This window comes from Manacus candei, unplaced genomic scaffold (assembly GCF_025592945.1).
Source record: "Manacus candei isolate 608988 ecotype Guabito, Panama unplaced genomic scaffold, ASM2559294v1 h1tg000049l, whole genome shotgun sequence".
In the NCBI taxonomy this organism is placed as follows: Eukaryota; Metazoa; Chordata; class Aves; order Passeriformes; family Pipridae; genus Manacus; species Manacus candei.
Genome location: NW_026138097.1, coordinates 27,959,194 through 27,979,215, shown reverse-complemented (window position 1 = coordinate 27,979,215; position 20,022 = coordinate 27,959,194). Strand labels below are relative to the sequence as shown.

At 35.5% G+C, this 20,022-nt stretch overlaps 1 protein-coding gene across 1 annotated transcript in view; it reads right to left on the bottom strand.

Moving 5' to 3' along the window:
• Nucleotides 1-20,022, bottom strand: part of DNAH5 (dynein axonemal heavy chain 5) — a 115,147-nt gene that overhangs the window by 43,377 nt on the left and 51,748 nt on the right. Inside the window, exons 38-49 of the mRNA XM_051799352.1 lie at nucleotides 19,681-19,875; nucleotides 18,907-19,041; nucleotides 18,085-18,192; nucleotides 14,079-14,232; nucleotides 11,996-12,142; nucleotides 10,086-10,327; nucleotides 5,003-5,179; nucleotides 4,639-4,843; nucleotides 4,011-4,153; nucleotides 3,155-3,289; nucleotides 1,507-1,629; nucleotides 266-479 (exon numbers count right to left, since the gene is read on the bottom strand). Coding sequence (XP_051655312.1) covers nucleotides 266-479; nucleotides 1,507-1,629; nucleotides 3,155-3,289; nucleotides 4,011-4,153; nucleotides 4,639-4,843; nucleotides 5,003-5,179; nucleotides 10,086-10,327; nucleotides 11,996-12,142; nucleotides 14,079-14,232; nucleotides 18,085-18,192; nucleotides 18,907-19,041; nucleotides 19,681-19,875 — 1,978 coding nt within the window. The remainder of the gene's footprint in view (nucleotides 1-265; nucleotides 480-1,506; nucleotides 1,630-3,154; nucleotides 3,290-4,010; nucleotides 4,154-4,638; nucleotides 4,844-5,002; nucleotides 5,180-10,085; nucleotides 10,328-11,995; nucleotides 12,143-14,078; nucleotides 14,233-18,084; nucleotides 18,193-18,906; nucleotides 19,042-19,680; nucleotides 19,876-20,022) is intronic.

Below are 20,022 nucleotides of genomic sequence, written 5' to 3'. Positions count from 1 at the left end.
ATTGTCACTGCAACAATGATACCTTCATGCCATTCTTACTAACACTTAGCATACCAATTGATTCAGAGATGTGACTGGACCTGAAAAAATTACAGATTAATGACATTACAGGTGGGGAGTGATTACTGAAGGAAAATGTGCGAGTAAACAAATCAGAGTGGGATTAAGCCTCAATTTTAACCATAATGTTTATAAATAGAAGGATAAAGAAAAATCAATTACTATTTTCAAAAATGAGACAGATACAAAGGTAATTTCCCTTTACCAAAAATTTTGTCAATAGAAGAATTAGAAGGCAGAGTACAGTTGAACACAGAAAATTGTCTCTTCAGCCTCTGTGGAATGTCATTGCGACCTCCCCCAGGGTGGATCATGGTAGCCAAAAACTGAATGTCCACAATGTTGGTGAATTCACCAGGTTTTTCCAGGTTATACAGTCCTTTCTGTTCCATCAGTTGCCTAACTATCTCATTAGTGACCTGTAAAATAACCAGGTTTTACATAACAGATTATTATGCATACGACTAAATGAAATATAAAACATACTTATATACTTGAAAGACCTAATAAAGAGTATCTCATTATTTTTCACCCAACCCCCTGCTTATTTGCTTCAGATCAAAAATGCACTGCCAGGAATAAGCACATTTGGATTGTCCTTTCCATTGGTAATATCTATGAACAAAAATCCTGGGAGTAGAGGGGAATCCCTAGTTTAGAACTAATCATTCATACTATAATTTATTCTCACTTGAACACTGCATGATTTCTATATATGCTGGAATCCCTTTTAACACAAAATTTCCAGTTTGTTCTAATCAAGCCCAAACTGATGCATCTTTACATGTTGCATATGATACAAAATATTTTTATTAAATTTCCATGTGTAACAATTACAAGTATGGTTTTCAAGCTGCAAACATAGAATTAGTCCCATATAAAAGAATGCAAGATCCTTTTCTTTAGCCATAAATTAACACCTTGCTTTTCTGTTTGACCAGTTGAAACCACCCCACAGATTGTACATTCTACAACTCTACTTCTATAGAAATTCTAACATTAGTTTCCAAAGCAATATACTTTAGAACAATCTCACCAATGTACATAAAGATTACTTCCATTTTTTCTAAAACAGAAAAGACACTCCTCACCTCTCAATTTTCACAGTATTTTAATTATTGTCCACAATGGCAGTTTGCTATCACAGTTTGCATGCCAAATTCCCTGGTTTTTTAATTAACAAATGAGTTTTGGTAATATAAATTATTAAAATGATATAGGCATGTTTTAAGAAGTACTCAAACTGCTTCTTGTAGTCATTATATTTATTTTTAATTAATTCATGACAATGTAATGTGGATGGGTTCTTTAAAATGACTGTTTAAAGACAAAGTACTACATATCAAATTTACCCTCTTCGGACTGATTGAGCAGCCAATTTTATGGTGTAGCAAGAAAAGAAATAAAATATCTTGTGTCTTCTTTTTTCTTATTTTACAAACTAACCTGATCTCCCCATTCATTTATTATGGGCATGTTCACATCATCAATGAAGACTGTCATCTTTTTGCCTGCAGGCGGACCATAAGTTGTGCCCATGCGCTTGTCCACATAACTTTCTATTGTACGCTGTTAAAAAGCAATTAGCAACATAGTTACAAAGGGCATCTCCTTTCATACAAGATCCAATCATTTAAACATACTGATGGTTCTGTTACATAGAATTTTACTAAGTAAGGTTTACACAAGACAGGAGGTAACTGTGCTAGTTGAACTAGAGTGTCTGAAATCCCAAGCTATGCAACACTAGGCTGATATTAAATACAACAAATGTCTAGAATAGACAACCATGCCTAACAGTTTCACAGATTTGAATACATATCAAACTTTCATTTTATTCATTTCTCAGCAAATTTGATGGTTACTAGCAATAAAGATTAAATGAAAGATGTGATTCCAGGAGACCTTTCCAGCAAGTATCAATGTACTTCATAAAAGCATACAGTGATAAGTAAACTCACATACATAAATAGACTTGATGAAATAATTTTGCCTAATAGTAGACTTATTTCTACTGTTCTTCTCATTATCTTTCCATTTCTCTGCTCTTCTTAAGATCCAGTTTTTATTTATTCTATACCAAATGAAAGCTCTCTTAACCATGCATAGTTATTCTTCAGTATAAACCTAAATACATGCATTCTTGCACTGTGACTAGGCTCCTGTCTTCTTACACAAGTGGCATTAGTTAGACTGAGATTTTTTAATTTTAAAGCACGTGTGTTGTAACAGACAATATTTTGGTTTAGATTGTTAACAGAGACTTGACAGTTAGTCTTGCATATCTATTTCAGATATCTTCATCATAAGACTCTCCCCTATCATCAATTAAATTTACATTTATTTAATAAAAATACATTACTTTTTGCTTGTAGCCCAATCAATAGAAGGAAAAATACTAAGGAAATTTAGATCAGAATTACATACTTATATATTAAATATGTTAATAGTTTCTACTATGATATAGAGCCAGATGATAGATATCAAGCTTATAGATAGCACTTCTGATTACAGGAGATAGTGTTTTTGCTTGGCATATCAGACTTCATTAAAAATGTTTCCCATATATATTGCCAGCAGATTAAAGACACTTAGAATAATTAAAATTAGCTCAGTAGAAATCTGGACAGGCAGTATAGTTTGGTATTTAAGTATTCATACATGAACTTAGAGCAGATACACTGCATGTGTTATTACTTTTTTAATGAGTAATTGAATTTACAGAAATTTAAATTGCAGACAGCACACTTTTTATGACAGATTGTTGTGGGTAGCACTTATTTTACCCACGGCGTTTAGTGAAATCTGACAGCTCTTCCCAGTTAGTGAGAACTGATACATTTGACACAAAAACATTACATGTGATGAAGAAAATAATATGCATGGTGTTTTAACAGTCCAAGAACAGCTCAATAACTACATCAATGGAACATGTTTATTACAGAAGTCTTAAACCATGTGTTAGGACACTTCGACCATTTGAGCAGGTGCTTTTTTGTTGTTCAGAATCACTTTCAGTAGCATTCTCCTGGCAAATTCTGAGAACATTCTCTGAAACCAGCCACATTGCATTAGAGATTAATGACTACTATACCTGGAAAATTAATGGGGTAGTTGCAGATGAAAAATTCAAACTCTTAGCCATGTGGCTTTCAGGGTTATATTTTGTCATAAAACTTTTGATGATAACAGTCTTTGCAGTTCCTTGCTCTCCAATTAGTAGGACAGCCTAGACAAAGACAACATTGAAATAAGATGAAACACAAAAGCCAAGCGTCTCAGCAAAAGCTCAGCAATCTCATTTAGCTTTTAAACTGAAAAGAAACTAGAAAAGCTACTTAAAGTGAGTTCTTAACAAGGGTTCAGAAGCAAAATAGTTAATGTCTCATAGACTTTTCAGGCCTGACAAATTAAAAATATTTGCAGTTAATGGTCATGTCAGTCAGTACAACCAAACTAATGCATTATTCCATAAAAGAGTTGAGGATTTGAAAAAGAGAGTATTGTCTAGAGACTCAGTGTCTGAAAGACTTAAATTGACTATGTAACACAGTTTTGGTGAAGAACAGGATTGCACAACCATAAGTTACATAAACTCTGTAACTGCCCCATGCTGGCAGAGATCGTATCAGCTGAGTCTTATATGAGTCTGCTGCTCTATGTGCTTCTCCTTCTCCAACAGGTACGTGAAAAAAATGATCCTGTTCTGACCAAATCTCAGTTGTATTACATTATTTCCACTACAAAAAGAATGGGTGAGGGGAAGACAGAAAAGTTTGGAAGCAGTGAGTACTCAAAGAGTTCTAGCACATTTACACGAATGCAGCTTCAGGAAACATCATTTTCAATTTAAAAAAAAATAATTTCATCCTTTTCAATAACATAATATTTCACTTCTAATTCAAAACCATTATCATGCACTATTTTGATGTGAAATATAGAAAAAGTACCTTGCCCTGTTTTGCAATGGTTTCAATAAGGAAATCCATTCTCACATTGTCAACATTAGGCACAAGAATGGAGCCATACTCTGGCATACCACTACTGGGATATACATACTCTTCAACATGTGTATTCCAGTGCTTCCATTTACCTAATAAGAAAGAAATTAAGTTAATGTTTTAGAAATACAAGGCATCATTGCTTTCCTTGTTTTCCATTGAGTTGACTCATCTGTCAGTGCTTCTGTCTCACATACACCAATCCCACTCTGTATATTCAGACCAAAATTATAGAATCATATAATCGTAGAATCTCTCAAATTGTATCTAAGGGGCTTACTCCTCTTTCCCACATAAATTATGTCAACAACAAAGACTGTCTGCTTTTATTCACTTGACAATTCATCATAGCAAAGTCCATGCAGCTTTCTGTAGCAATATATTCACATTCTGACTTCTCACTGGAAATAAGAAAAAAACTTAACGTCACCAGTAAAATGTAGCTGTAAAACAAAACTTGCTAAGGGATGCTAAAGAAAGTGAGCAACAAAATACGTCTTAATTAATTCTTTGAAAGAAGCCCAATTTAAAAATTACTTTTAAATTTTAACCCATATGACCCTGCTGGGTTACTAACCATCGGATGCCACATAATAATCAAACATTGTATCTTCACTGCCTTCTGGGATACAGGGAAGATCAAGCTTTATTGTCGCGTGGTTTCGAAGCCAGTACTCCATTTTGCATCTGTCCTCCAGTTCTAGCAATGCTCCTACACTCCACATGAGAGAGAAGATGTACAGCCTTTCCAAGTATTTTGGAGTCAATTCTCCACCTTGCTCCTGAAGGATTGAGTTAGGTTTTTATTTTCATTAGCCTGAAAATTCTACTTGATAATAATTAGTAATATCAGGTTAAAAGCCTTCAGTCATATTTAAATTTCCAGATGTCTTCAATGAACAGACAGATAAAGTAAAACTAAAAAAATCCCCACTACTTACCTTAGGCAGGATAAGGCCCTGCAGAATATTAATGCTCTGCATAATCACAAAGGCTTCCAACATCTCAGTCTTGCAATGCAGAGACTGAATGCTGAAGCAGTATAAGTCTGGGAACGATGAAGAATACAGCTGACGTAGAATTTCAGCTTCTTGGAAGGAATATCTTTTCAAAAATCCCTGTTGCAAAGCATGTCAAGAAAAGAAATTTAGTTCCCAATCCAAGTCTCATTAAATTCAAGCAGAGTAGTTCAAAAGGTTCAATAAGCATCAAAAGTTGATTTCCTGGGGGGAAAAGAGGGGAGAGGGCATGTCTCAGATTCCCTGCCTGTTGGCCAGGGTTTAGCTAGCAGAAGGTCAAACTTTACCCAGGTATGCATAATTCCTACTGGATGTTAAAGATGAACACTGAAGAGGAAAAGTACTTTAAAGCTTTCAAAAGCACAAAAATCATTATTTTCAAATATTTTTTAATCACAACAGCTGTAAAAAGCATGCAAAAACTCTACAAAGAAAGAATATAATATTTACTGGACACAAGTTTGATTTATTCTACACAACATTATTTCTAACTAGGAAAACAATACAGGATACCCCAGAAACATCTGGTAGTTGCAGAAAAAAAGTTAGGCTATCAGGAGGGATGTCTGCTGGTGTGTGTAGTGTTTTTACTGTGTATCTCAGTATCTATAATGCTGGATAAACAAAACTTAAGTAAAACTACCCAATTCTTAAGATCACAGAAAAGGATTTGTTCTTTGATGCCTTTAACTGAAAGTAGTAACATGCTCCTTTGAGTTACCTTTAAGTTTTTTCTTATCTGTGTGGCACAATACTTCTCATTTACATCCTATGAATTTATTTCCTACATTAAATATAAGCACCAGCAAAAACACTTGTTGATTCTTCCCCAAAACTCAAAACAAAATCTGGTACAAATTGAAATCAAACAAATTCCCTTTAAACATAAGATGTTTTTCTTTTGCGAGGGTGGTTAAAAACTGAGTAGGCGTCTCAGTGAGCTTCTGGAGTCTCTATCCATCTCAAAACTCAACAGGATGCAGGCCTTAGCAACCTACTCTAGATGACCACTTTGAGTGAGCTATATATCACCTACACCATCTCTAGAGGTCCCTTCCAACCTCCACTATTTTGTGCTTCTATGATTCTTTTTTATGCTTTCCACTACCTTCATAATATTTTGAAATTCTACATTTTACTTCTCAAAGTAAATAAACTCTGGGACTGGTTACAAATAGGTATATATATATGAAAAACTTTCTAGAGATAGGTAGGTGGAAAACAAAGTGCTAATGATTAATTGGCAGAAGTACTTAAAACAGATATCCAGAACTTCACCGATTGTTAAAAAGATATTAGAGGTAAATATAAATGCTAATAAGATGTTCTTGCTTTGGAGAAGGTTGATGATAATGGATCAAATACCTTTGATCACTTTACAAAATCTGCTTAAGAAACACATTACACAAGAACAGCTATATGAAAAGTTTGAGATCTATTTCACTGAACTTGGAAGTTGCACATCACAATACTGCATCCCAATAGGCAGCTATATTTAGTTGCTCAAAAATTGTAAGGATTGAAAATCTAAATATATGCAACAACTTCCTAAGTTATCCATATTTGGCTTTAATTTTTTTTCAAGTTTCTTCTGAAATATCAACAAATATTATGTTTCATTCAGCATCTGAGAATTAGAGAACTAAAAAAGAAAACTCCATTTAATTCTATTACAAAAGTAAGGAAATCCTATACTGAACAATGCAAGGTTAACATTTACCCTGACCTGCTGAAATATGTAGTATATTGCATTACAAAATAGATTTAAAGGGAGGTATACTGAAAGATCCATCAATATATTTTATTTATGAAGTAAGACCAAATGAAAAAAAAACAAATAAATGCTATTGGATCAAATTATAAATACCTACAGGTTGAAATTTTATAGTAAATTTTTCAAGGGGGAAAGGAAGGGAGGTTAGAAGGGTTGTTTCATGGTGAAATGAACATAATTTCTTTATGTTATATCCAAAGGCAAAAACAAACAAACAAAAAAGTTTTCCTTTAGACTCTTGCTACGATCAAAATAAATGAAAAGCAAAAGGTTATGGATTAAGGGAAACTACTTTCATACAACACTTACTTTGACACAACTAAATTTCGTCTGCATATCACTTCAAAGTGAGGAGATAAATCACAACTGATAATGCAAAATAAAATGTTTTTCTTTGTTTCTGCTGTCTTTGCCGATGAGTCTATAGCACAATGTAAGTTGAAACATTCAAGAAGTGGTTTTCTACAAATTAACCAATGCAAGGAGAGAACCTAACATCAGGAGGCCCTATGCAGTGTTGTAGGCACAGAAAGAAACAACAAAAGTGGAACAACATGGCAGCCATTGTTCTAGATGCAGGACACTTACAATTACACGTTCCCAAGTATCCATATTAGTTTAAAAAATTTTAAAAAAGTAAAGCCTGGTAGTAATATACAATAAGGCACTTGTGTTGGCTGCCTGTACTTGCATTGGTAAAACTGAAGTTTTACCAGCCAAATTTTTAGGAAACCTATTAAACATGTTTTTTCCTAATAAGAACACAAACATTTTGGACTTGACAAAAGAACTTATCAAATTAATTAGTGATGATTCCAAAGTATAGCTAAGAGCTGTGATTGAACAGACAGTACCATGTGATTTAATCTCATTCTAAAAGGGAAAGCTCCAGCCACTATTAGGGAAATATACAATTGACCCTCTGCAGCAACCCTTAGTATTTCACAAACAAACCTCCGTAGGCAATAAGTCATAGAACGTGGGTGCTTCTGACACAGGAAGGACTCTCTGATGACAATCCCCACTCCTTTTCCTCTTAATTGGTTATGGTTAAACTGGTTTCTGTTGCCTTCCCTAGTGGGTCTTGATGTTCCTCACCTATTTTCAGGGTGTTATACTGACCTGCCATTTCAGATCTGCACATGGGAAAGAAACTTTTTCTCTCTTGCCAGAAATCACAAGTTTACGGCCTTCCTCATTTTGATAGTTTCTCTTCCAAATGTCATGCCCTGGGCACACTTTCCCCAGAGTTCCTGTCTCCAGACCCAAAAAGAGGCACCAGGCACTGCCTGGCACTCAGGGCTTGTACAGCAGCATACTTTCTCTTTTGACTTATGTCTGTGCTGAAACCTCTAATGCATTAAGGACAGGGGATATAGGCAGTGCCACAAACCATGGCCTGTGGCATGCCAACTTTTTCTCCATTGCCAGACAAATCAGGGATTTATGGACGAGGAATCTGGTTATAAACAAGCAAGCTATATAAAACTTGCAAGCATGAGAACCTTTAAGGGTTGAAACAATAAGAAAGCTAAGAATAACATAGAGTAACCACTACAAAAGGCTGACATCTGAAAGTTAATATGAAGCCAACTGTATTTTCATAGGGTTACTTAAGCAACATTACCTAGGTAAGGATTAGTTGCATTTTCCATAGGTATTCTATTTGATTTGAAAAATGAAATGACAGAATGAGATCGTGAAACATTAATTTTAAAAATTATTTAAAAAAACTTATTAATGTGATAACTGCTAGAAAGAAGGACAGTAAAATTTAGTCTGTTAGCTCAGAGTAACCTATAAAGCTTTGTTCTTTTGAGTCTGAAAAGTAGAGCGATAAATACACTACAAGGGCCTGGATGGTGTTGTAATTTCATAAACAGGAAATTATTCCTAGCTTAAAATTAAAGTTTAAAGCCAATATAAAGGAATTTAATTTGGGATTATACTGAAGAAAGGTATATTAACTTGGTTTTCGGGAGAAGGTAATTAAGTAATTATCTATATGATTGCAGGAATCAGTGTCTTAGCCACACAGAAGAAAGTTTTCATTTTTGATACTCATGAGACAGTCCATGTTTTATCAAAGCAAAATAATGTCAACAAAACATACTCAACAAGATGGAATAGACAAGAAAATATACAGAGAAAATAAAGTAACATTTCTTTTAATTCAATTTTTTTAAAAGTGTTAATCCTAAGGAGTCTACTTCACCAATAAAGTTCTAAGTCAATATAGGGCTTAAGAATAAAATAATAATAAGAAATCAACTTTTTTTTTTTACTGGTATTTTCTCTATTGTTTTCTTAAAAGGGAAGAAAACTGAAATTAATGCTGAAAGCTTTGTTGAAAGATATTACTATGGAACATTAGGTAAATTCTTGAGAACTCTTATATTTCATCTTTACCAACATTTTTGCTACATGAAAAAAACCCAGCATGCTCAAGTCTCAAAATGTATCATCCACTACATCATTACTAGCATTCAGTCAAGATTAAGATTGATTTTTACTGGTTTTTGGAAGATAATACAAAAAAAAAAAAAAGAAAAGGAAAAATACTTTATAAATCAGTTTGATAGTTCAATATGTTATATGCTGGTTTTGACTCCAAAACATGTTCTGCTTTTCTAAATTATTCATTCCACACCAGAGAGACAGCAACTACTGCTCAGTTCTCCAGATATTTTGCTTCTAGAAATGTTAACAGACAGCCAAGTGAGAACATCAATTTAAAATTACATACTTTGATGTTGCATTGACTTTATTTCTGGTTCTAAATCCCAACTGCAATTAATTTTAAGAAATATCAACAGAACTTATATTTATTTTATTGAGGATTTAAAGATTCCTGAATCAGCTTGTTTAGTCTTTTTTTCTTCTTTGGTCTAAAGCTGTACTAGGGGCTGCCAGGTAGCTGGTATTCTGAAAACTGAGTTGTTCTTCAATTGCATAAAATACTTTCAATTATAAATTTGTCTCAAAGTGAAATAGACATGTTTTTTAATAGTGTACTATATTAACTATGGTCCTTAAAAAATCATTCATTCTTGTATAAACTACCAGAAACATTGCTATTTTAAGTACTGAGCTATAAGTTTATACAGTGTAAAAGCTATTTCATAGCAAAAGGCACAAAAACAGGAATAGGTCCTAAAGTAACAACAGTGAAAGACTGAACAAATAACCAGTAAAACGTCTAATACATAATCAATCACTTAGCTATTGTACCTCAAGGATAGGACTCCAGTTGAGAACTGATGAGCTCATGAATACCATCCCATTTCTTGAAACTGTTGCTGGAGAAGCATTATCAATATTATGAGGTTCAAAGACTATTTTGCAATTTGGAGCCATAGGTATCCGATCACCATTTGCTAGTGTCAGAGTTCTGTTGTCATCCAGGACAGAATTAAGGTTCTCAATCCAAATAGCATCAACTGGACCATCGAGAACTATCCAGATGTGGTCACCTATAATCCAGAATAACAGATAAAAAAGCCAATGGAGGAAGTTCTAGTTTCTTTCAAGGGCAGAGATAAGAACTCTGCAAACAACTTTTTAACTAATTCTGAATTCATGCACACAGCTAGAATCTCAGATTTTAATACAATTACCTTTTCCATCACTCAGTTTTAATTAAGTACTTCATTTTGTCACCTATTGATAATTATTATCCATTGTTCAATACATAAAGTGTCATCAGCATAAGTCATCAGTTTTTAATAGTCTGAAAGAGTTTTATGGATCCAGTCTTCAAGACAGTAATAGGTTTATTTTGAGTTACATAAAACAACATAAAGAAGATAAGAGCTATAGAAATATTTAAATTTAAACAGCATTCCTTTGTTTCCAAAGAGTTTGCATAAATGTAGACAAATCAAATGAAAAGAACACTTGAAAAATCATTCTTTCAAATACTATGCTCACTGTCATAAGTAAAAGAGGTCCATTAGAGGAAGATTCTTGTGGTTTGTTCTGCTCATAAACTTGATCCAGCTCCCTTTTAAGTTTTTCCTTCGCTTTCAATTTAGTAACAGAAATGTATCTTACAGCCTATCTCTGTTTCCTAGGAGTGTCTGCCTCTGTTCTGATCGCCTCACTTGGATACTGAGCAACAGGCCCTGGCTGGAAAGAGATCCCACCTTGGCTTCTGGCTCTCCATCTCTTCGGGAGCAGACAGCCCCGCTGTGCATTGCTAGATAGCCCTTTAATCGGAGATGTGCCTTCAGAGTGAGTCCTTACTATCTACACCTAGATGGCTTGGAGAATTGCTAGGTATGAACCAAAGAGGTTCCAGATGATAAACTTGTTTTATTTAGAGGTTTTTTACAACTACAGTTCAGGCATCTCAAGCATGAGATGGTCTGGATTTTGATTCATAAAGAGACATTACAGAATTTTTGCAAAGAGTGAATCTGAGGAAGTCATATGAGTATGCTAATTTTTATTTCATCTTGAAGAGAAAAATTAAAAAATCAACAGTTAATGCTATGCTACATTCTGAAGGCTGCTACATTTCTAGACTTGAGACAACACACAACAAAATTAAATTTAAACATATTTTCTATTTGAAAAATATCTATATTCTTGAAGACTAAGAATTTTTGTATGAAAATAATGCAACAAATGTCAGGATTTTATTTTATTTTTCCCATTTGTCCTTAAGGCCTAATGATAAAATCACATACAGATCAGATTTTCAGCCAAAACAAAGAAGAATCTATCTAGCATCAAACTACCAAGGTCAATCTTTTAGTTAATATAGCAGTCTAAGAATATATTTTAGCACTATTTTAGGCAGAAGTTGGTTGCCTAAACAGAATTCTCTAGTGCCATTTGAGATGGACTGTGATACGTGCAGGGCTAGCTGATGAGATTCACTCCCTTTTAATATGGTAGCTGGAGAACAGACAGAAATCCTGACTGCATCAAAATTTTTTATAGTATACCAGTACTGGGGGAACTGACTCTTACCTTCCACTTTTCTTCCATACAAGGGCTTAATATTCAAAAAAGAGGGTTTAGCAAATTCAGTGAAATAATACTTGTTACACTAGACAGTTTGAACACAAATCATTTAGAATAGAGCAGTTTGGTTTTTCTTGTTTCATTTTGGAAGGAAGTGTTTTTCATTATACCTTTCTTGGCTCTTAAAGTTTTTCTCCAGAGTGTTGAAAATATTCCATCTGTCCAATCATTTGTTGCCACATCAAGACGTCCAAACATTTGCGGAGCAGTTATAGCTTTAGGATTCATTCTCATTTCACGATGTGGTTGTCCACAATCTGTGAAGGCAGATCATCACTTAGTTTTTGTATTTCTTTTCAGCAGTCGGAGAACTTCAACAAATTCAAAATTATTACACCCAAATGTATGCTTTAATATGCATTCACAATTATAAGATGTTGTGTATTTACTTGGAAAACTTATCTCTTGCTATACATCAACATTTGTCAACGGGAGCCATCAAAACAAAGTAGAACAAAGGTTGAAACTTTTGAAAGTATAATTCACATTTCATAGCTTCATGGGGAACAGAAGAGCAGTAATTAAAATTTATTTGAGGTTTAGTTTAATATTTTGAAGGCTTATCAAGCAATAGAGCTTTAAAGCCTTTGGTTTGGATGCACATTTTTAAAACCCAATGACTAAATAACAGACAGATGCTCCACATGACTGATTGGTTTTTTTAATTTTGCCCAGCTGTGCACTTGCATATATCTTGGAATAGGTAAGTATAAGATATTGGCATATCCTTCTGAATTCTTTTAGGAGCTAAATTCTATCTAGCCATTCCATGATCATATAGCCTTTATTTTTTCCTCATTATTAACAGTTTAAAAACTCCTATACCCAACATCTTTACAAAACCCAATATTAAAACTAGCAGAAGCCCATAATAAGATGTGGAAAGAAAGAGTTAAAATATGACTTGTTTTAAAATATCTTCATGATAGTCACAGTTCACTAACATATAAGATATGACAAATCATGTAGTTTAACATTTCATGAGGTTGTGTGAGAATATCAGGCTTTGAAAAAGCTGGTGATGGCTTTAGATTGGTAGAAGTTCACATCTCAGTGCTAGAAAAACAGAAAAATAGTATAATGTATAGTATTATATATAAATATATACCTGTTCTTTCTGCTTTTTTTCCTAAATGGAACAGTGATTTACGTGGCAATATAGAGCTTACAGTGTTTCTTAACAGAGTAGGGTACTGCATGTATTGCTGAACTATTTTTTAAAGAAGCTATCCATTTCTGGAAAATTGTATAGGCAGCTTATGAAATGGGGTAAAATAAGCTTACCTCAAGAGATGGGTTTTGTCCCCCAGCTATGACCTTTTAGTTTAATAAGCTCAAACAGATGTTCTTTAACTGATATTTTTGTTTAGAAATACAGAGGACAAAAAAAGCACACACACCTCAAGCCTCCATTCAGGACAGAAAATGAATACCCTTTAAGACTTTGTCACTGCCTTAACTAGGAACTATCTCCTAGCAGCAACAAATGATAGAAGTAGTTACTTCATACTGCAGATAAAGACCCTGTCTTGTGAATTGTGTTCAAAAAGAACTAAATACTTATAATCTCTTCTCTGTGGTGACCAGTGACAGGACCCAAGGGAACGGCCTGGAATTGTGTCAGGGGAGGTTTACGTTAGATATTGGAAAAAGGTTCTTCCCCCAGATGGTGGTTGGGCACTGGAACAGGCTCCCCAGGCAAGTGGTCACAGCACCAAGCCTGACAGAGTTCAAGAAGCATTTGGATGATACTTTCAGATACACAGTGTGACTCCTAGGGATGGTCACGTGCAGGGTCATGAGCTGGACTTGATGGTCCTTGTGCATTCCTTCCAACTCAGCATATTCTGTTATTAGGGAAAGGTTTCAGCCAAACCCAGGAGATGGTTTAATCACTTGTCTAAGCTGCCTATCTAGACAGAACTCCTCTTGTTTAACGTTTCTAGAATAAGAATTTCTGATATAAGTATCATAACATGGAAAATAGGACATAAAGTATACAACTTTAAATGTCAGACATTTTTAAGCTTTTAAAAGATACTATTACAATAATTACTATCTCAACACACAAGCTGATTCTTCCAGTAATATTTTCTCACAGTGAAGAAATTGAGGCTTTCTAATGCAGTTTAAAGTTTACATTTTAAAAGTTCAATAACAGTACAATACAGTAAAATACAAATACTCACATACCTGTCATTGCTTTCATTAAAGTGTGAATGCAAGTAGTTTTTCCTGCACCGCTAGGTCCTAGTGTCATCAATCCATGCCTTACTCTCTGGGTTTCAAAAAGCTGGATAACTTTCAGTTTCCAAGGAGGATGACAAACAAGTCCAGCTTCCTCCACCTAGAGATAGTGACAGAAAACCAAATTACTATTATTTTAGTGCACAAGATACTTTGATGGTTTAACAAAAATATATATATTCAGCAGATTACTACAATCTTGGTAAAGGCTTCGTGTATATAAAAAAACAGTTGGAAAAAGAAGAGATATTTGGTACTCAAATACGCATTCAGAAAAAATAAAATAGGATAAACCTTTTTTTATCTCTTCTTAGTGTTAAAACATCATTTCAAGGAAAAGCCAAGGATTTTAGAAACACTTTTGCTAGTAATGTCTTTCACAGCTACATAGCATTTTCCACTTGTTTTTCCACTTGCTTCTCAGAAGAGCTGCTTTTTTATGATGATGATGACTTGTGTTTCTAAATGCTTAAAATAACCAAAAATTTTTATGTAAAGCATCGTTAAATATTTCTTAGTATACAGACAGATCTTTGAGTAACTTCTCAGCAACATCTTTCCAAGAAAAATCATTATTTTTTTAAAATCAAATATCATATGCTCGTTAACATCTTTAAGCTTGGAACTAATACTAATAAAAAGTAGTAATCTCCTTATAATGGTATTGCTTTTGCTTGTGAAAATGACTCTGCTTGATGTGAACTAGAAAGTAGTTAGCCAGTAGAGAAAAGGTAGAACTATCTCCTAAGGATTCATAGCACACTATGTTTTTGACAGTCAAAAACATTTCTACAACTTCAAGACCATGATATAAAGGTGAATCTCTCAAAATAACATATTTTAATTTTGGTATAATTTCTGTTCAACAAGCATCTCAGAAACTATTACCAGTGAAAAGAGGACTAACTTTTTACTGATAAGATAAAACAGCTTCTACAATTACTGTCACGTAGTCAGTTAGAACCATGGAACTGGAATTCCCACTTGCTATATCACTTGCATAATGAAGCTCATACCAGTTCAGCTTATCTCTCTTTGGAAGGAAGCCAAGAACAAAAGGCAGAACACGGTAAACCTATGAACAGCAACAAGGAAGTCCATGCTGCCACCAACTTCTCATCACAATGAAGAACACCAATGTGGAAGCAATGGAGTTTGCAAAACAAAATGTAAACATCATATGCTCCATTTTCAAGGATACACAAGAAAACTGTTATCTTTTACATATTAAAAACTCTCACAGTTGACACCAAAACAGCCAAGTTACCTTTCTTTACAGTATCAAATATAGCCCTCTGACTTGTTTTCAGAGTCAACATATATACAGTAATACATCCAAAATCTGATACAATAGAATGTATCTGATTTTTTTCCTCACATAACACAAGATGGTCATGGTAGCTATTTCTTCACTCTAATACAATGCCATCAATGGAAACTTTTCTTAATAATTTCTAAAATTCATGGATATTATAATAATCTTGTGGACTAGATATTTCCTTTATCAATAAAAAAAAGTATGGTCACAAGCAGACTTGACAGCTCTCAAAAGATTCTCTGTTAACACTTGTAATATGTAATGCATCTGGCTGGGATGGAGTTAATTTTCTTCATAATAGCCCACATGGGACCATGTTTTAGATTTGTGATCAAAACAGCATTGATAACACTACTGTTTTGGCTGTTTCTTAACTGTGTTTCACAGCATCAAGGCCTTCTTTGTTTCTCACTCTGCTCTGTCCATGAGAAGACTGGTGATGTGCAAGAGGTTGGGAGGGAACACAGTTAGGACAGCTGACTCCAACTGACCGAAGGGATACTCTGTACTATAGAATGATAGAACAGTTTGCATTGGAAAGAACCTTTAAAGGTCATATAGCCCAGTGCTCCTGCAGTGGTAACATCATGGTCAGCAATAAAACTGGAAGTTTCTCCAAAGTAGCCATTGCTCAGAGACTGGCTGAAAATCAATCTGCTGGTGGTCAGTAACTGCTTTTGCATCACCTTTTTCTATTTATTTTTTCTTCATTTATTAAACTCTCTTGATCTAGACCCATGAGCTTTTTTGCACTCTCTTCTTCCCTTCTGAATCTCTCCCCCAGTCTCCTGGGGAAAGTGAGCAAGTGACTGGCTGTTGGCTTAGCTGTCAGATATAAAGCTAATATATCTATATTACAGATATAGATCTAATATAACTATTACTATATATCTAATATATATATTATTTTATATATCTAATCTATTAGATATATCTATAATATATCTATTATAAATGTATATAAATTCTATTCTTAAGTTGGTCCTACTGAAATGCTACAAACATCTAGTGGGAAATTAAATAGAAGTGTCATTTTAGGTAAATATTTTCTGAAGTTCATGTTCAATGGTTAGATTTTATACAAATATTTAATCCTGGGTCACATAAGGCAAACTTATTGTAGTGGTTTGGATCTTTGTTTTCCCCCAGAGGCTAAAAAAAAGTGGTAGACCCCAAGGGGTGGAAACCCCTGAAGTTTTGGAGTTCTGTCCAATGGGCGCTCCTGCAGAAATGTAAACATATCACAAGCTCACCGGAAGAGATGAGTTGTAGTTTTGGTTGTTGCAGGAGAGGTGGCCATGTTGTAGAGCCACGAGGAAGGGGCTCTGAGCCCCTTGGGGCCTCTGGCCCCCTTCCAGCCCCTGGCTGGGGGGCTGCAGGGACCTGGAACAGCATAAAGCTGGGCTAAGTGTCTGTAGTTATGCCGGGAGATGTTTTCTCCATGGGCACAGAGCAGCAGCCGGCACTGACCAGAGAAACGGTGGCAGAGAGCCAGGGCAGATAACACCTGAACTGAAGGAGCAACAGAAGCAACATGCAGCACCAGAGAAAGGACTCCTGGAAGGAGAGCCGGGAAGAAGAGAGAGCCAGCAGCCTGAGAGACAGAGTTCTGGGGTAAGACTGTACCAGCCCCCCAAAACTCCTTTGAGACCTCCAAGAAAGGAGGAGTAGATGGACTCCTATTTTAGAGGAGCCTTGGAGTATGCAGCACCAGAGAGAGAGAGGAGCTGAGAAGCTCAGAGCATCCCGGAGCTGGACCGGGACGGCCAGATGGAATGCGGGGGGAGTTGACCTTGGCTCCCCCCCTTGCACTGCTGCCACGGTGGCAGCCTGAGAGACAGGGCACAGAGGCCCTGCAAGGAGCTGAGTCTCCTGGAGATACCAGGCCGTCACGAAGACCCCTGTGCTCGTGATATGACGTGGTGATACGACCTTGTCTGGGGTTACGAAGCCCACGGAAGACCCCTCAGTTGGAGGCGATGGGGCCGAGAGAGGCTTGGATACCTCCCTCGTGAGTGCTGGCAGAAAACCAGCTATCAGCTGCTGCATGTGGAGAAGACAGACAGACTGCTGCCTCAGAAGATGCTGCTGTTCAGAGACTGGAAGGGATCTGTCCTTTCCCTCCTGGACTTTTATTTGGAGGGGAGAAGAGATCTGATCCACTGTAAATACATATGTCATGGTAGAGATAGTTGAGATCGCGTGTATAATGTGATGTGGTATTTATTTGTACAGTCATTGTAATATATTCCCTTTCCCCACTTTGAGTCTGGTGTGTTTTGTCTGGAAAAACCCATCTCACATTAGGTTGAGATGTGGGAGGGGGAATGGAGCTAGGGGATTGGATTTTGAGGCTATCTCAAACCATGACACTTATATATATGCATTTTTAAAACTGGACCCCACAAATGACTCACAAGAAAACAGAGGGCACCACAATCACAATTCATTGACCTCCTGAAGAATAAGCTTAACAATAATAATATGCCAATGATAAAGATTTATGGAAAAGCTTATTGTTCTTCTAAATAGTAAAACATAATTACCACCTGGATAGATTCAACAAAAATAATTTTCTTAGATTTCACATCATGATAGTTATGCCAGAGTAGCACAGATCAAGAGAAACATCACCTGTTTGTCAATGGCTGCTTCAAGTTCAGGATAGCCTGCTTTATCAAGCTGGATATCTGGAAACAGGTCTTCAATTAGACTCAGGAATAAAGGTTCATCTTCATCAATCTAGTGAAAATCAGGGGAAACAAAAAGCCACACAGATTAAAACCTATTTTATTTATTCTATCATCTTTAAAAAAACAAACCCTAGTTCCTGCAGATCTAAAGAAATATTTGAGAAGACAAGGAACTACTATGGTAATCCTCTAGGTGCTAAACACTAGCAGGACACAGCAGAAAGAGATCTCACGATGCTTCCATTAATCAAAATAAATCATCAACATACAGACTGAATTTCTTAAGTAGATTTTAGCAATAATATTATTTGTCCAAGATATTTAAAAAAAAGATGAAGTATCACAACAAAAGAGGGGTTTTTTAGCTATTTAGATGGGTGAGTTGGTACTCATTACTGTGAATAACAGATTATTTCAAAAGCATTACTAAATACTTAAGGTCAACGTTTCTAAACTTACTACACAGACATATATTTTGTCACTTATTTCTAAAGGTAGCAGGGGAAATACGGGAAAAAAATTCTGAACAATTCAAAGTTTAACTCAGGTAGGAAGCCAAGAAACACACAGCCCCTCTCTCACTTCCTCCTCAGCCCCATACAGGGTACTATGAACAAAATTATCTCTATCCCAGCCAAAATGTTCTATTCAGAGAACAAAACATTTCCAAGCTAGTTTCAGTGTAAAGGTCACATCCAATCTTCTAGTGATCACATAACTCCAAAGTGCAGTATAAGTAATTTATCAGGCCCTCAGAACTTACTAGTTTAGACAGGTTCATATCTCTCAGCACACGCATGACAATGGTTGATTCAGTATCTGTGGGATTTGCTCTTTTTGCTGCTCCTAATGTCCGTAGCACAGACAATATATTCCGCAAGCCAAAATCATAATGCACCTAGAAGATATGTGAAGTTTGGGAAAATTTTCTCCAAGTTAATAGGGATGAAACAATTCTTATTTACTATTTAAGATATAGACACGTATGAGAAGTGGCACATGTGGTTCAGATGCCTCCAAACATCCAACAACTAGACTTTGGCTGTATTACTATGGGTGACTTCACTCTCCAACTCTTCTACCATCTCCTAAACTGTAATGTGTGACAGAAAAAAGAAATGCAATCATGAGAACTATCAAGAAATACTCCATCAGTATTATTTTGAATTTTCTGTGGCCCTTGGAAACTGACTTTGAGAAACATCTAAACAAGCACAGGGAACACAAACCAAATGCCTCTCAATCGACTCTGTAGGGCCAACTAGTACATAAGCCCTTTATTTGTCTCAATCATTACCATTCATTAAAGCTAAATCTTAAAAATAAGCAGTGTTCTGAATGACAGTCCCGTTCTTGTACCGACAAACCTGTGGCAGTAGTTAATCTCCAGGACAGCAGAGGGTCACATTACTAAACTGCAAGTGTCATTTAGCTTACTTAGTGAACATGAACTTTTCCATTTTCTTCATATGAATACTTTGTGATATCATATATAGTTTTTCCCTAAAATAACTTTTTCCCATATGAACATAATCACCTGCTTTGACAGTTGTTCTTCACACAGCTTGTACAGTGTAAAGAATTTCCTTGCCAGTACAACATTAGCAATGAAACCACAACTAGCCAATTTAACACGAATTATGATTTGACGGTCAGGAACCATCATAGCCACTGAACGGAAGTTGATCTTCAAGTTTTCAGGAAGTTCTTGCCGTCCAGCATATCCCGGATTCTGGAGAGAAAAATAGGTTTTGAAGTTGATTGCACCTTGCACAAACAGAAGGATCAACAAAGCAACGTGTAATACGGTTAGAGAAAACCAGGTTTTTGGCTTTAAATCACATGTAAAAATTAATTGCCAAGTAGATTTACCATATCT